Source organism: Rhinoderma darwinii, chromosome 7 (genome assembly GCF_050947455.1).
Source record: "Rhinoderma darwinii isolate aRhiDar2 chromosome 7, aRhiDar2.hap1, whole genome shotgun sequence".
Classification (NCBI taxonomy): Eukaryota; Metazoa; Chordata; class Amphibia; order Anura; family Rhinodermatidae; genus Rhinoderma; species Rhinoderma darwinii.
In genome coordinates this window covers 27,399,850-27,417,770 of record NC_134693.1, presented here as the reverse complement: position 1 = coordinate 27,417,770, position 17,921 = coordinate 27,399,850, and the positions used below count along the sequence as shown (strand labels likewise).

The 17,921-nt window shown below is 40.8% G+C and overlaps 1 protein-coding gene across 1 annotated transcript; it reads right to left on the bottom strand.

The window, feature by feature from the left end:
- Positions 1-3,578: 3,578 nt before the first annotated feature.
- Positions 3,579-8,428, bottom strand: BSND (barttin CLCNK type accessory subunit beta). Its single transcript, XM_075832151.1, has 4 exons — positions 8,252-8,428; positions 5,960-6,048; positions 4,768-5,001; positions 3,579-4,411 (listed from the first exon to the last, which is right to left on the bottom strand). Exons 1-4 carry the CDS (start codon positions 8,426-8,428, stop codon positions 3,991-3,993), a joined length of 921 nt encoding a protein of 306 aa, XP_075688266.1. The 3' UTR covers positions 3,579-3,990.
- Between the last annotated feature and the right edge of the window lie 9,493 nt (positions 8,429-17,921).

Below are 17,921 nucleotides of genomic sequence, written 5' to 3'. Positions count from 1 at the left end.
ATTTTGCATTGGGGCCAAGGAGCTTCAATTTACATCTTTGTATCGTGCCGTGCACCTGTGGGCATCACTTGATCAGGGCATTGAAAGTTCCCATTCAATAACTACAAGCAGAGATCTTTAAAAATGTTACGTTTTCAATAGGTGCTGCACTGTTGCTTTGCAGCACTGGGGTCCTGGTAGGGTCGGCCTTAGAGGCATATCACCTGTCGCTACCTAAGGGGACGCTGCACAGCTAATTCCTCCCTTGGTGCCCAAACCTAAATGCAGCCTCACCAACAAACCTAAGGGCGGCCTTGGGGTCTGTGTTGAAATCATGTACTTAAATCTGACCATGGGCAACATCTGCATGGAGTTTACATGTCCTCTCAATGTTTGCGTGGGTTTCCTCCGGGTACTCGGGTTTCCTCCCACACTCCAAAAACATACTGATAGGTTACTAGGCCTCTCATAAAATTGGCCCTAGTGTGCGTGTCTAAGATAGGGAAATTGTGAGTCCCATTGGGGACAGAGAGTGATGTGAATGCTGACAAAGCAAGTGGAAATAAATACATTTTCTAAATTCCTGAACTTTTCACTATACAATAAATGAGCTTTATTTACTGAAACCGAAATAAACCTTTCAGACTGTATTGTACGTCCGAATGTAATACCCAGAGGCAACCGATGTGGCTGTTATGGGGCCCTTGGAGATAGGAGGCTCGGTCCTGCTTGGTCTTATCCTTTTTTTATATCAGATAGTGAGAACCTTTTCAGGGTTCCCCTCTCCAAAACAAGGGGGTGAGTAATTGGCCCTAGGGTCATGGAAAGGGTTTGGAGGGGGAAACAAAAGGAAGGCACATCTGTCCTGGGTGGCAAAGCCTGGCACCATAATTGAGGGACCAATTTGATATTTTCTATAGGGCCCCCTCTTTTCTGTGTACGCCATTGAGCAGCAGGTTATTTTAAGCGGCATAAATGGGTGCAGTTACCTTTAATTGGGACAGTATTCCCCCGTTTCTATGTACACTTGAGTAAGCGTCTATAAATTGTGCTTTTCCTCCATACTACATTGCAATGTTTTCCGTTCTGAGCTTGTTTTGCTGAAAACACCATAGAGATTCCATCATGTAGAAGAAATGTTTATACTAAAATAAAAGTCATGTTACTACATATGCTGTTTATTCTACTATTTCTATAAAGTTACCCTACGGTATTTTCTCTATGGCACTGCCGGAGATAGCCAAGCGTTGTAGTTGACTATCTCCGGCAGTCTCATAGACAGTAAATGGAGTGGCAGTGCGCATGCGTGACATGCCGCTCCATTCAAGCAGAGGAACGGGACTCCTGTTCTCATGATCGGTGGAGGTCCCATTAGTTGGACCCCCACCAATCAGCATGTTACCATGTTTAGGGGATAATATTTAATCTTGGGACAACCCCTTTAATGGATGTGGCCGTCGATGCACAATAAGAAAAAGAGCGCATCCGAAGGAGTGATAGCAGAACTGCAGTCTGAGCATGTGCCAAGCAAGGAAAAGCACTGCTCAGACAGGAGAAGAACAGAGATGAACTACGCAGACTCGGCCATGCTAGGAACATCGGCAGCAAGAAGAACTTTTGGTTGACAGTCCTGGAATGGGGACATGGGGCGGATACGGGACGAGTTTATTTAATTGAAGGGGATTACAGACTTGCTTGATTTTCAGATGACATGTTTTTAAGGGCAATAAGGTTACTCAGAAAACCCCAAGGGGCGGGGGGGGGGGGCAAAGTGCCCCCGGAGGCATCAGCTTCTGCAAGTTCTGCACCTCCCATAGCTAAATCACTGATAACATAAATAAAATTTGACATAATGAACATATTTGGTAATGCGATACATGCCATTTTTGTTGTATTTTACAACACTCATATCTTTTCGACCCAAGCCCCAGTCATATCACCTTCAATGTCCCATCCACCTAGCATGAAGGGCAAAGCTTGGTCAGTACAGTGTTTATTATCAACACACATTAAATGAAGTGCTGTTTGGAGATTATCTCAAATCAAACCACTCCCTATGAGAGCAGCGCCACTTGTTTTTCCTGCAGAGATGTTCAGTCAACCGGAGAGGCCCCCACAAAGCAGTTTCAATTGAATTTGCCTACATTATGGGTTGATAAATCTCAGCGGATAATAGAGTGTCATTGTGTTAGTAGTTATTGTGTACAAATAATGTATGAAGATTGCTTCTAGGGGAGAAGTACCATATGCACCACACACACATGGCAATCCTTTGGCTCCGTAATACAGACCTGTAGAGACTCCCAATCCCATTGTACAGGGTCCGTGCACACACGGCTTTGCCGTGTGGGTGGGTGTTACGAATAGACATAGATTATAGAAAACAGTCTCTTTCTTACGCCACCTCCTGGTTGGCTTACTTACGACCAATATTTTGTGCCAAAATTTTGGCACAATTTTGGTGCATTTTATTCCAACCCCTTTTTTGCTGGGCCACAACCCTTTCCCCAAAAAGTGTCTAAAACACATAACAGATCTTGCGCAAGATGATTATTTTTTTTTGCAGCAATTTTTTTAGCTACAAATTGAAACAGAATTCTCGCGCATTTAGCTTAGTAAATCTCTCCTAATATTTTTTGATGGGCTGGCATGGCGCATGGAATTGACTTCTTTTATATTAGCCAATTTTTCACATCACTAAACAATTGCATTTGTATCTTTATAGATGCCTCCATCTTGGTCTGCATATATATATATATATATATATATATATATATATATATATATAAACCTTACCATAATATCAGGATGGGCTTAGCACAAAAAAAAAGCACTAGAGACCAAACATGAATTTTATTCTTCTGCCGTTTGTGAACATTTAATAGTAATAATTAATCTACACCAAAACATAGTTCAATTTATGTTAGTGAATTATTATATCAAGAAAATGTAAAAGAAAATATAAAAATTCTAAAACCATATTTTCTTTTTTTTAAAATGTGAGTCTCTCTGGCTATTAAGGGTATGTTCACACGATGAGAGGCATTTACGTGTGAAAAGACAGACTGTTAACAGCTGCCTCGTTTCACACGTAAATGCTCCTCCTCGCATTTTGCGAGCCGTCTGTGACGCTCGTATATCTTGAGCTGCTCTTCATTGAGTTCAATGAAGAACAGCTCAAATTACGTGGCAAAGAAGTGCCCTGCACTTCTTTGCCGAGGCAGTCCATTTACGCGTCGTCGTTTGACAGCTGTCAAATGACGACACGTAAATTACAGGTCGTCTGCACAATACGTCGGCAAACCCATTCAAATGAATGGGCAGATGTTTGCCGACGTATTGTAGCCCTATTTTCAGGCGTAAAACGAGGCATAATACGCCTCGTTTACGCCTGAAAATAGGTTGTGTGAACCCAGTCTTAGGGAAAATGATCTGTTCCAATACATGAATAATAATCTCACAGAATAATGTGACTGTTAAGAAGCTTAATTAAAAGGTTTAGTTAAAAATAAACCATGAATTCTATGTAAGATATTTACAATAAAGATCATAGACATAACAGGGTGTTCTGATTTAGAAAACCCTCATTCATATACTTATTAGAGAATTATGTGTTAATAGAAGGGATCTGCCATTCAGGATTCTCATCTAGTAGCCAGAGCAGCTACAAAGAGTTTCACCCTCTCAGGAGGACCCGACAGTCTATTGATTTCAAGGGGCACTGTGTACTTCTTCATTCCTCCTGCAGTGGCGCTGCAGGAGAATAGAAAATTGCTGCCGGGTTCCTCCAAATAGATGATTGCTGGGTTCAAAGTAGCAGAATAGGAATTGTCCAAAGCCACAGGTTCTTTAACAACTTTCAATTTAATTGCCTCTTTGGCTAATTATCTTAAATTACAGTGGAATCAATAAATATTCCTGCTCCTTATAAATACTGGCATATGTTATCATTGGAACCTGACTTTAGAAAATAAAACTATCCAGGTGCCCATTGAGATTGTCATTTGGTGATCAATGATCAAAGTCTGATTCATCCCCTGGCATTAAACTCTCTGTCTCATCCTTTATTCCATAATATAGATCATCAATCTCAGAGTCCTGGGTAGGACCTAGTGTAAATGAGACATTCCCTAATTCTTTTTTACCGCCATTATAGTCACCATGGTGGGGACGTTGATAGATTTCACTTTTCTCCTCTGGATGGACTGCTTCACAGGACAATGGGATTTTGGTTCCCTCATATACAGGTGCATCCATGAGGTCAATTCCGGCTCCGGAGATGGGACTTTGTAACTGAGTGGTAGTGTTCCCCATCTGTGGCCTTTCATTCTTCCAGTCATCATTGCTGTAAAGAGATGAAGTGCTACTTCTGCCATCATCAGATGCTGTCAGGTTGGTGTCCTCTTTAAGAGAGGCAAGGGGTGCAGATTGACTACAGAGAAATAAAGCAGAGTCAATGGAGTGTGTTTCTTACAAGAAATTATCAATATTTTTCCAAGGGTTTTTTCCAAGTCTAGGATATTTAGGAATATTAGAAGCTAACCTCAACTTATGGGTCCCAATAATGTGGTTGACCTCACATGCGAGGCCACCTCTTCACTGGAAGTTTTGGAAACTTTTGAAAACCTCACTGATGTGAACTGTACATAGATATAGAAGCCATCTGAAATAGTTTTTTCCTTATCATATGTAAGTACTATTAATTTTTAGCATGCATTATCCAGCCTATGTTATGTACAAAAGTTAAATATGTGCATGATCATTCTTAAATAAGCTTTTGCTACATACCAGTTGACTTCGGCCATCGCATGCTCCTTCTGGTAGACTGAGTTGCTGTGTATCTCTACCTTGGCCTGAACCTTTGGCTTTGAATCCCCCGACATTGACTGCGGTAAAGGAGGGACTGATTCAACTAACTTATCTTCTCCAAGCTCCTCCACTTTGATTTGAATTTGCTCATATGATGGTAGGGTGGCTTCATATTGCTCAGCATCCTTACTGCTTGTGTAAGGTGTAGTAGACCTAATAAGACATTAATGCATACCAAGTGACTAGTGCAAGATCTGAAAGCTGGCCGAAAATTGCCATATTATTGGATCCAACTTCAGACAAAAGGAAATTCTTGATTTTTTTAAAATGTTGTTAGATTTTGTGGGCAGAAATTATCTTGAGTGATTGTTTCAATATTTATTAAAACGTGAACTCTTGAGACAGCTAAGACAGTTTTCTAAAATGGTGTATAACATGGATGTGGCTGAGAGTTGCACCAAAATGGATATGTATGTACACCAATTTTTGGTGCAGAATATTGGCTTACATCTACCCCAGCCATGCGGTGCCATAAGGAAGAACGGTAAGCCTAGTTTTTACTGCGCCAAATGTATTATTTATACACCATTTTCATAAATGTGACGCAATTAGTTCTATTTCTGCCAGCTCTAGGGTGCCATACATCTGGCCATGGATTGATGGCCAGCATAAGAGAATCTGCTTTTTTGTTCTAGATCTCAAATGTTAGACATACACACGGAGTCTACTACGGTATTGATTTCGTCAAAACAATGAAACCCTTGCACAACGGTGACAAACGGAAACCATTTGCACCAGATCCGTCACCATTAAAATCAATTTCCGACTGAACCCCTGAACGGAGTCCTGACGCAGATGTGAACGAAGCCTTAGATGCATAGGAGAAATTAGACTTGTTGGAAAGGTGAACTTAGCTGGGATAGCTGTTTCTACTGTCAGCATATCATGTTTCTATTGTATATACAATACCTTTTTCCTCAATTATCTCTGATAATAAACTTCCTTGTTTTTACTCCGGTTTAATATGATGTGCCTGTTAGATAAACTCTGCATAGTTTCCATTTTACACATTTTAATAATGTTTGACCTTGGAGTAAGTGACATGAAGGATAATCTGTAGGAATACTGTATGTTAAGGTATAATGATGTATTCCACTATCTAGAGACATACCACTGCTTCTGTGGGATTTCAGTATTAGTAAATGCAGGAGACTTCTCGGAAAATGGGACCGTTTCCATATCCACCGGGACAAATGTGATCTGTAAAAATATTGCAAAAATGTTAAAGAATCCAAATACAAAAGTATGGTTTCTATAAAATAGGAATATGGAAGGTTGTAGTCCACTCTTTATTGCCGGTAAGATAATTTCATTGCATTGGAATAATTCACACAAAGAGTTATGTCACAGAACCTGGATAATACACACAATAATATTCCACAACAGGGATAATAAACAAAGTGATGTCACTGTACAGAGATAATAAACACAGTGATGTCACTGTACAGAGATAATAAATACAGTGATGTCACTGTACAGAGATAATAACCACAGTGATGTCACTGTACAGAGATAATAAATACAGTGATGTCACTGTACAGAGATGATAACCACAGTGATTTCACTGTACAGAGATAATAAATACAGTGATGTCACTGTACATAGATAATAACCACAGTGATGTCACTGTACAGAGATAATAAATACAGTGATGTCACAGCACTGGGATAATAAAGACTGTGATGCCCCAGTGATATATCTGCACAGAGATAATGTACAAAATTATGTCACAAAACAGGAATAACGAACACAGTGATGTCACAGGGCATGGATATTAAACATTGATAATTTATAGGAAAAGGTTATTGCATACAGTGATGTCACAGGATGGGAATAATATGCACAGTGATGTCACAAAACAGGTATCATAAAACATTGATGTCACAGCACAAGGATAATAAATACTGAAGTCATAGGAAAGGGTTATTACACATAGTGATGTCACAGTGTAGGAATAATAAGCACAGTGATATCATAGAACAGGGATAAAATCATGTCATAGCCCTGGCATAGTAATCATAGCATTATAATACAAGGATAATGCACACAGTGATATCACAGTACAGAGGTAATAAACGCAGTGGTAGAAAGATAATGGAAACAGAAACCCAATAATGATGAGGTAGTATATAAAAGTAAAGCAAGAGGAGACAGCGTAAAAGTCATAATACTGCATAATCTGCACACACAAAAAGGGAAAAATAGACCCAGAGGACACGACTATAAATCTTAAGGATTCATTCCATAACCTACACTGCAAATAAAACAGATATGTCAAAACCAAAAATATATGCAAGCATAATTAAAAACTAGAGAGATTATATTAAGAATATGTCTATTTTTTCTGTAAGAGATATATAGCTCAAAATAAAATGATAAAATAAGTGGGTTCACACCAAAACTGTGTCCCCAAGGAAATCCCCACGTATATAGCATTGGCTTTGATTGTATTATCTTTGCTACAATGTTGTCAATATGGCACACTGTTTAATATTGTATGTTTCTATATGTCTTACATCAAAAAAAAAATTAAGAAAACTAATTTACCAAAAAACAAGCAGCTCATGAACGGAAAGCAATCTTTATCTGTAATAAAGCAGCTCCGCAAAGAAAAGCAGTCTAAAGTTCCTATATAGGGGCAGTCACTTTCCACATGGGTGATATGGATGTTGGATAACTTAATTTATTAAATTAATGCAATAAAGACTAATATGCAATAAAAGGGAAAAAAGAACAAAAGTAAAAAGTGGCCTTTGATCATGTGATGCCCTTCAGTCTGCCAAAAATGACCGACCCAGTCAGACATTTTTAACTGGTTCAGGACTATGCAGTTATACTAACATATAGTAATACAAGGTGCCATTGCCATGGGACACCATAACATGTCCAGTAGTATCATATAGAGCGGATATATAGCCCTGTAAAGTGACACTATCATATATTGAGAAAACTTTGTGACTTGACAAAAATATATAAATGCAACAACTAATATTTTCATACTGAGCAATGGAAATCTGCAGTCACGCTGGTGGTTGCTGCACCGGGCTTTTATATTCCCTGTTGGATCTAATTAAGGTTTTGGCAAAAAAAAAAGTAGATAGCACATGCATCTCAGCTACGAAGTCCGCTACCTTACTATATTTAAAGAATGAAATAATTACATTACAATTGGTCGTAATATGCCGAGATCTGGGTTTCAGAATGTTATTATAACCTGTCAAAATGTTTTACGTAAAAAATCTGTAAAATCTGTCAATTTTTATTTCTAAATATTTTACGTTTTTTTTTTTTCATATCAGACTATTGCATTTCAAGATGAGTGCTCCTTTATTATTACTATTTATCCTCAGAACATTTGCACATACTAGAAATAAGAATTGTACATTTGAGAACATGCTCCTACCTTGGGGTAGCACTGACAGATGCTCCAGGTGATCCCTAGAAACACCAGCAACACCCCCATACAGCAGAATGTGATGTATATCTGGGGTTTATCCACACTCATAATGAACATGCCAATCATAATCAAGAAAAATCCCAGGACAATGAGCCCATAGCGGAATGTTTTATCCTCTGCCATATCCTTAGGATCAAAAAAGTTTCCCTTGGGGTTATTAGTAAAAATGAAGTCATCCAAGTATGAAAGAGGGAATTAAAGCGACAGGCTTCACAGAGGCAGGACGTTCCTGCTGTACTTGCTGATCTACAGTCAGTGGTTTTCCCCAATCAGACTTAGACTGGTCCTGATCAAAGTTGATCAAGCCAGTTCTAAAAAAGTATTGGAATGAATGCAAATAGGTTCCTGAGATTTCCACTCCAGTGATGCTGCACGCCTCTGTTTAACCTTCCCTGGAGGTATAAATACCCAGGAATGTCTGCACCTGAACCTGTTGTGTATATAAATGAACGACTGCATGAACCTCTGCAGAGCCGGCTACTGCCATTACATTACATTGTACCTTTGCAAAACTTTACAGTAGTTTTCACCTTTTTTAGTGTGTATACATGTATACAATGACATCGCTTGTTATGTGCTTTATCTCCTGTGTTATAGAGGTTTCTACCTTTTTTTCTAGAATACTTTGATTAACTCCTTGAGGTCCAGACCTCTTTGCATTCCGGTGGTCATAACTTTTTTAATTTTTTTGGTCAGCGCAGCTATATAAGGATGAGGTGTACATCATTAAGGTGCAAATTTTTGGTACATAAAAGCGTACCTAACTTTTCAGATAACTTTTCCAAATAAACAGTCATATGTGTTAATGAGGAATAACACTATTTCTGGCCATTATATGATTTGTATTCTTAATTTTTAAGCAGTTTTCCCCTCTGCAGGCTCTATTTCAGTTATCTATACACAGTACACAGAGAAGAGGAGAATCCTGCTCTCCTATCTCTATCTATCACATATATAGAAGCAGCAACAGCATAGAGGAAATTGTACAGCAGTAACGAGCAGTGTAGCTGGGAATCCAGCACTGTGGTAACATATAAATCTTTCTAGCAGCTGCTGCATGTCTGTGTGTGCCTGTCTGTCTGTGTCTCCTCTCTGCTCCCCTTTCACTCCTCATAGACTTCTATGGGCAGCATGTCTGTGTGCTTCTGCTCCCTTCTCCTGCTCCCCCTCCCCTCTCCATGGACTTCTATTGGCAGGCAGTGAAGAGACACACCCCTACTTTTTGCAATCCGTCACCTCTGCTCTGGAACTAGAGATAGATTTTGCATGACAACAGGGGGGGGGGGGGGAGACAGCAGATTACAGGAGGGGAGACACCTAGTGGCAGTAACTTCACACAGAATTTGCATGGATTAAACATCTACATTTTAAAAGCAAATAAATGAGAAAGTTGATATATATCAGGTATGCTATTAAATCAGCATAAGTGGTTTAAAAAGTCTTTATAACGTTTAATTAAACGGGTTGTCCGACAAAGAACATATATTACCTATGGAAACAGCCACTCTTTTCAAACTCTTCCTAACACCATAGTTATGCAGTGAGGGTGAACAGAGGATTCAGGCCCCTGGTACTCGCGAATGGTTGGTGTCCCATCAGTGGGACCCTCAGCGATCATAAATTTATCCTGTAGAAAAGTGATACATGAGTTTCGTAGGATAACCCTTTTAAAGAGGCTCTGTCACCAGATTTTGCAGCCCCTATCTGCTATTGCAGCAGATAGGCGCTGCAATGTAGATTACAGTAACGTTTTTATTTTTAAAAAACGAGCATTTTTGCCCAAGTTATGACCATTTTTGTAGTTATGCAAATGAGGCTTGCAAAAGTCCAAGTGGGTGTGTTTAAAAGTAAAAGTCCAAGTGGGCGTGTATTATGTGCGTACATCGGGGCGTTTTTAATACTTTTACTAGCTGGGCGCTCTGAAGAGAAGTATCATCCACTTCTCTTCACAACGCCGAGCTTCTGGCAGTGCAGATCTGTGACGTCACTCACAGGTCCTGCATCGTGTCGGCCACATCGGCACCAGAGGCTACAGTTGATTCTGCAGCAGCATCAGCGTTTGCAGGTAAGTAGCTACATCGACTTACCTGCTAACGCCGATGCTGCTGCAGAATCAACTGAAGCCTCTGGTGCCGATGTGGCCGACACGATGCAGGACCTGTGAGTGACGTCACAGATCTGCACTGCCAGAAGCTGGGCGTTGTGAAGAGAAGTGGATGATACTTCTCGTCAGAGCGCCCAGCTAGTAAAAGTATTAAAAACGCCCCGATGTACGCACATAATACACGCCCACTTGGACTTTTACTTTTAAACACACCCACTTGGACTTTTGCAAGCCTCATTTGCATAACTACAAAAATGGTCATAACTTGGGCAAAAATGCTCGTTTTTTAAAAATAAAAACGTTACTGTAATCTACATTGCAGCGCCTATCTGCTGCAATAGCAGATAGGGGTTGCAAAATCTGGTGACAGAGCCTCTTTAAGTAGGATCACTTATAGGACTTGCATGCAGCCAAGGAGCCGTCAATAAAAACTTCTCCTCTTGAGGTTTCGATTACTGCAAAAGATGGGCAAAAACAGCTATAAAAATAAAGTAAGGTATTCAGTTCAATGCAGCAACACAGTTCCTTTTGAAATCAATTGGCTGTCCATGTTCTTATGTACTGTACTTTGTTGCGTATTTTCGGTGTGGAATCCACCAGCAATGATGAACATTCACTCTACATCAGTATGATCAGTCATTCATACATTGAGGAAATCATGTAACTTGTTTCTGGATATTTCCGAAAGGATTTTTGTGTGGACACTATGAAACCAACTCTATAAGGATTTCTGATATTGCCTGTAGAGAAAATAAAAATTCTAAAGACTCTAGACTTCCATGTATTGACCTTCAGCCAAAACTTATAATTAACCTGGCACTTAGATGGGGCTGACTGGTCTCAGAATTATTCCTGGTAGTAGAAATATCATTCACATGTACATAATTAAGCAAAACAGGATAAAAAAAAAAATGCACCACAACCCTGTCAACTGTACACGTTATACAAAAATGTTCACAGGTGTCATTTACTTAAAGGCTATAAAACACATTTGATGCCGTTTCTTTAATAGAATTTATGTGTTTTTGTATACTAACTTTTCTAATTATTAAAAGTTTTGTTTTGTTTCAGTGCTGCAGCTTCTTAGTAGCCACTATACATAGAAGCTGCATAACACCACTGTAAACCGAATCCGTCAGTCAGCTCGGCTGACAGCGGCTCCTGTGCGCCTCTGACAACTCATCTAACCCTAATACAAATCACATCTAAGCTCACTGACGGATTCAGCTTCTATGTACAGTGGATACATAGAAGCTGCAGCGCTAAAACCATAAAAAACTTTTAATAAAACTATATTCGAAAAATTATTAATAATAAAAAAAACACACATTACATTAAAAAAAATGGCATCAATAGTTTTCATAGCCTTTAAGCGGACCTGTCAGTGACCACGTGCTGCTCCATCTGTAGGCCAGAAGCCCAGCAGAACATTTATACATGTGGAGCTGATTTCTATTACAGCAAGAAAGTGATAGGGAGATTTATCATAAATGTCATTAGGTGCATGGATTTATGAGTCTTCAGAAATGGCGCATATTGTTCAAAATAGCGCAACGTAATACATAATAAACTCACCCTGTAGGTTAGGCACACCTCCCTTCCCCATGGCTGGCATACATGTACAACAATATTTTGCGTCAACTGTGAAGCCCTTTTTCAATAATAATACAAAATAACTTTAAAACTCCACCTAGCAAAACCCCTTTTTCTGGACAGTCAAGGTAGACACACAAAATGTCTAAGTACATAATAAATTTGGCGTACTCCAATTTTTTGGCACAATCTGTTTAGCAAATATCCTGCTTGCCGCAGCACCACTACCAATAAGTGTAAACGCCTGTTGTGTGAAGCTCTTTACTCTATGTCATCGTTCATTGACGTAATTAGGAGTTATAAAGTAGTTCTTCCTAATATTTTTGTATTGCCTAAATCATACTAAACGTTATACACTGAACCAAAACCATTGCCTGACATTGACAGTGTGTATAGAGCAGTTAACATGAATGCTTTCTGTTGTTTCCTGACATCTACATTGTTGTCACTATAAATACTCACCACGATGGCACTTTGTCCTAAGTAGACAACAGGTCTTATTTATTGAATATAAATACAGGTGATTAACACAGGCACGCCTTGGGCTTTCACATCAACGAAGAATTATTTCAGAAAAGGCAATGGGCGTTGGAGAGGCCCCATGTCTAAAGGTAGCTATACGCGATAGTCTAAAAGTGACCAAAAAGGACGATCTGATCCAAAATGATTGTTAGTCGAGAGGAATTTAACAACAAATTATAATTGTATCCGATCTATGACAGACTGTCTTCGCCTGGAAAGAAGTCAGCCGCGTATAAAATTTGGTCAGATTGTCACTAGTACTTGACTGTTTATGGTGCAGTCGGCTATCACAAGAACGAGCGTTCCACATTGGAAGATCATTCGTCCTTTACTTGGTGTCATTGATCATGTATTGCCACTTTGAACCACTGTAACGGCCAATATGGACTCAAACTTGTATGGCTGCGTTGGTGAAATGATCATTCACGAGATGATTGTTCGTTCAACGGTTGCTCAACCATCCACCTACCGTTATCTAATGTATGGTTATAGACATTAGATTGAATGTCACTAAACAATATTTTATCACCCCTATCGTCATCATTTACATGCATGCTTGGGGGGAACAGTCAGCTGCCAGATATCCCGAACACCACATGTCTGCAGTCAGCTGCCAGATATCCCTAACACCACATGTCTGCAGGAAGACGAAGTGTAAACCTGCCAAATCCTGGTTTCCTGTGAAGCACTAAGTGGAGGAAAACAGGGCGCTTCATAGAGCAATATCTTCGGAATCCCATAAAAAAAATGAGATGGCAATCATCCGGCAAGATATTCTTCTCACTTGGTTCTGTTGCGCTGGCGTGCAACAGACTTGAAAATGTTGAGGTTAGAAGCAACTCGCTGCCCCTGGCTCCTTGTCTGACGTTCTATGTGAACTTGTAGATACAATGCTGAAGATGCTGAAAGACAAGATGTCAGGATCTGGCGCTGCAGAACTTGAAGCTCCTGGGTCCCAATGCAAAATCTGTAACAAGTTCCTGCACCTACCATGTGCCATTTTTAGTTCGAGTTATCTCATGCACCAGGGCCCGGGTATGAATGATACCTCTGCAACCCTTATAGCTACTCCCATGTTTTTGGGACTTCCTGTTTGCATAAAAGATGTTTTATGTGTTTTAAGAAAATATGGTTATAACAACGCATTTAAAGGGATTGTCCAGAATTAGAAAAACATGGCTGCTTTCTTCCAGAAACAGCACCACATCTGTCCATGGTTTGTGTCTGGTATTGCAGCTTTGCTCCATTGAAGTGAATAGTACTAAGCTGCAATACCACCTGTGAACAGGTGTGGCGCTGTTTTTGGAAGAAAGCAGCCATGTTTTTCTAATTCTGGAAAACCCCTGTACAAGTCCCTTCTTCCTTATTCTGAAAACAGGTTTATCAAGCTGGAGATTGATATGAAACCCATTTAAAAATATTTTATGCGTCTCTATATAAATATTCTCCTGCAGCGGACTTTTCAAATACACCATATCCTTCCCTTGTTTTTGTTCTGTCGCTACTAGCTACGTCCTCCTGTAGTACATTTTCATTCAGGATGAGTGTGCGCAAGACCTTTGGCAAGTACCAATTGTGCATCTGTAGTACAGTAACATCGCTCATTCTTCTATTACCCGCGGTAATTACCTGTCATTGCCAGGGCAAGCTGCATCTAGGCATACTTTGCCCTTCTACAGGGGAAATGTAGCATTGAATGCCTCCATATAATGCATGGATGCGCAGGGACTGCCAGAGTGGTAGCCATTCTTACAGAGCAGCTCTCCATTCCGGCACATAAAAGAACCTCCATGTGACATCCATATGTGCTTGTTGTCCAGTTTAGAAAACCCATTTTCATACATCCTATTAGGGAATACTGAGTGAAGTGTGGGGTGTCCTCTGTTTAGGATCCTCATCTCTTGGCCATAATGGAGAGCGGCAACCAGAGGCGTAGCTAGAGGTTTAGAATGGGGGGGGGGGACATATCTGAGTGGCCCCCCCTAACGCATGTTTACAACTGAAGAGGTGCATTCTAATTATATACCAGCCATCATCCCTGTATATAACCCCCTTCATCTCTATATAACCCCCATCATCCCTGAATATACCAGCCATCATCCCTGTATATAACCCCCATCATCCCTGTATATACCAGCCACCATCCCTAGGTTTTCCCACAGATTACAGATGGGATCGCTGGGGGTCTAAACAGGGGCAAACTTTGTGATCATCTTTGTGTCAAGAAACCCTTCTAATAAGTAGGGATTGTCCAAAGCGGTGGACCCGTTTAATATATTAGCAGTCACTAATTGTTTGAAAGCTTTTTAATTTGTGTTCTAAGCTAAGGAATAAGAGATAAACGTCCAGCAGGACATCGTGACATCTCCTGAGCTCCCTGACCCCTGGATCTCCGTCCTGTGATTGTCATAAAGTTGTCTAATCTATCGATCTCAGAACTTAATTATTAACATTCAGCTCCTACCTTATACAGGTACTAAGTACAGGGCAGTACAGCACAGCGCTGATTTATATTTCCCCAATTTACCTATCATAGTGGAAACAGGAGAATACACTTATTTGTACTAAAGTCATATCCTAGAGATGATACAATATCATGAGTCAAAATATCATAATTGTAAAATGTGGCCAATTGCCTGATTTTGGAATTTTGTGTGCCTAAAACCAATCATATTTCCTATCCCTAGTAGGAGAGGACAGTGGTGTGGAGTTGCCCCTTCCTCTTGGGCATCATGCCAGCCACAAGGGATGGCTGGTATATGGTAGGTGGTGAGCCATGTAACAGATTTTACATTGCCAAGTTACACCTGCAATAGGCGTTCCCACACAGCTTTCCATATACTCTGAATGGCAAATAAATTAGCATTGTTATGCAAAGATACACTTATATCCTAGTCCCTATGTACATTTTCCAGTATTTTACTGGGGATTTCTAAGTACATTTCTGAGTTGCAACAGAAGTGGTCTGTAAAGATATCTATCCACATAACTATACTTCATACCATATAACTATAAGGGTATGTTCACACGGCAAACGAAATACGGCTGTAAAATACGGAGCTGTTTTCAAGGGAAAACAGCCCCTGATTTTCAGACATTTTCAGAAATTTTTTGTGCAGCAAGCGTTTTTTTGAGACAATGAAAAACGGCCCCAAAATCGGTTTTTAAAAAAGGCCGCGTAAAAAACGCCCCATGGGAACGGAATGCGTTTTTTCCCATTGAAATCAATGGGCAGATGTTTGTAGGCATTCAGCCTCCGCATTTTTTTTTTCTTTATCAAAAGCCTCCGCATTTTTAGTCGTTTTTCGGAGCGTGAACATACCCTTAGGGTATGTTCACACGGCCTATTTACGGACGTAATTCGGGCGTTTTGGCCCCGAATTACGTCTGAAAATAGCGCCTCAATAGCGCTGACAAACATCTGCCCATTGAAAGCAATGGGCAGACGTTTGTCTGTTCACACGAGGCGTATATTTACGCGCCGCTGTCAAATGACGGCGCGTAACTAGACGCCCGCGTCAGGGTATGTGCACACACACTAATTACGTCCGTAATTGACGGACGTATTTCGGCCGCAAGTACCGGACCGAACTCAGTGCAGGGAGCCGGGCTCCTAGCATCATAGTTATGTACGACGCTAGGAGTCCCTGCCTCGCTGCAGGACAACTGTCCCGTACTGATTACAGTACGGGACAGTTGTCCTGCAGCGAGGCAGGGACTCCTAGCATCGTACATAAGTATGATGCTAGGAGCCCGGCTCCCTGCACTGAGTTCGGTCCGGTACTTGCGGCCGAAATACGTCCGTCAATTACGGACGTAATTAGTGTGTGTGCACATACCCTCAAAGAAGTGACCTGTCACTTCTTTGGCCGTAATTGGAGCCGCTATTCATTGACTCCAATGAATAGCAGCGCTAATTACGGCCGTAATTGACGCGGCGTTCAAGCGCCTGCACATGCCGGTACGGCTGAAATTACGGGGATGTTTTCAGGCTGAAACATCCCCGTAATTTCAGCCGTTACGGACCCCCGCCGTGTGAACATACCCTTATACTCAAAACCAAAAATGAGAAAAGCAAAGTATGCTTGACCCAAGAGTGCCATCTGCTGGTGAGACAATTCATGTTCAGTCACTAAACACCACTCAGTATGTGATGTATTTTTACTAAAATCACATACTTGTATATCTGTCATATGAACTATTAATATATATACAGTGGTTTGAACTAGTATGTAACCCCCTCCAGCAGTCTGCTGCTACTGCATATTTGACACACTGGATGGTTTCTAATCTTTAAAGGGTAACTAAACTTTTTAAAAACTTTTGACGTCATAGTGATATGTCAGAAGTTTTTATTGGTGGGGGTTCGAGCACTGAGTCCCCCACCAATCGGTAAAACGAAGTGTCCAAAGCGCTCGGGTGAGCCGTGCGTCGCTTCGTTTCTGATCGACTCCTCAGAAAGCTCAGCGAGTGGTGTACAGGTTCATAGACTTCATCAAAAATGAAGCAGCACAGCGCTCACAATAGCACTTCTGCAGCTTCATTTTAGCGATCAGTGGGGGTCTCAGTCTATATATATTTATATTTAGTCACTTCATTACTCTAAGCAACAGCGACAACCAGGATACTGCACTGCAAGTCCCTCTTTGTGTCAGAACTGTCTCTTTCCATTAAACTGAAGATAATATTAGAATAGTCCAATAGCACAACTGAGGCATCACAATATAGTCTGGGAGGCTGCTCTCCTTACCGCCCATTATTATACTCTCCAGGCGCTCTTTTCTATATGGACGCCCTTTCTGTGATGGTTTACTTTGAGTTATGTCTCCTCCTTGTGCCCATAGGTAACACGGGCACAATATTTTTTAGGCATCGTATAATTCATACATCAATTGTATCCCCCAGCGTGCAGGAGCGTCTCTCCAGACCCCATGTCAGTTTGGGTGGGAGACTACAACTGGAGGGCACTATAAACAAGATGTTGTATTAGACAAAAAAAAAACTGATAAAACTTTTTTACTGAAACTGAACTTTTAAGGTTAAAAATCCCAAAAGTTGTTAAAGAGGAACTGTCCCCATAAAATGCACTAGTTACCCTACTTTTAGAGGCAATCAGTGGCGTAGCTATAGGGTGCGCAGCGTTCGCACAGGGCCCCCGTTGCCTCACTCCGCCGTAATGATTGAATAAATTTTCTGTGCCGTGGCGCCGGTACTTCCTGGTTACGGGCCAGGCTCCTTAGACGTCACGGACACATGGTACACTCAGTGTACCATGCGACTGTGACGTCACGTGAGGGGCGTTCCAGCCAGCGTGGAAGAGCCGGTGCGGAAGATCCTGGAAGACTCCAGATGACCTGCAGAGGGGGCTCTTAATGTACTGTATTTTGCTGTCTGTGT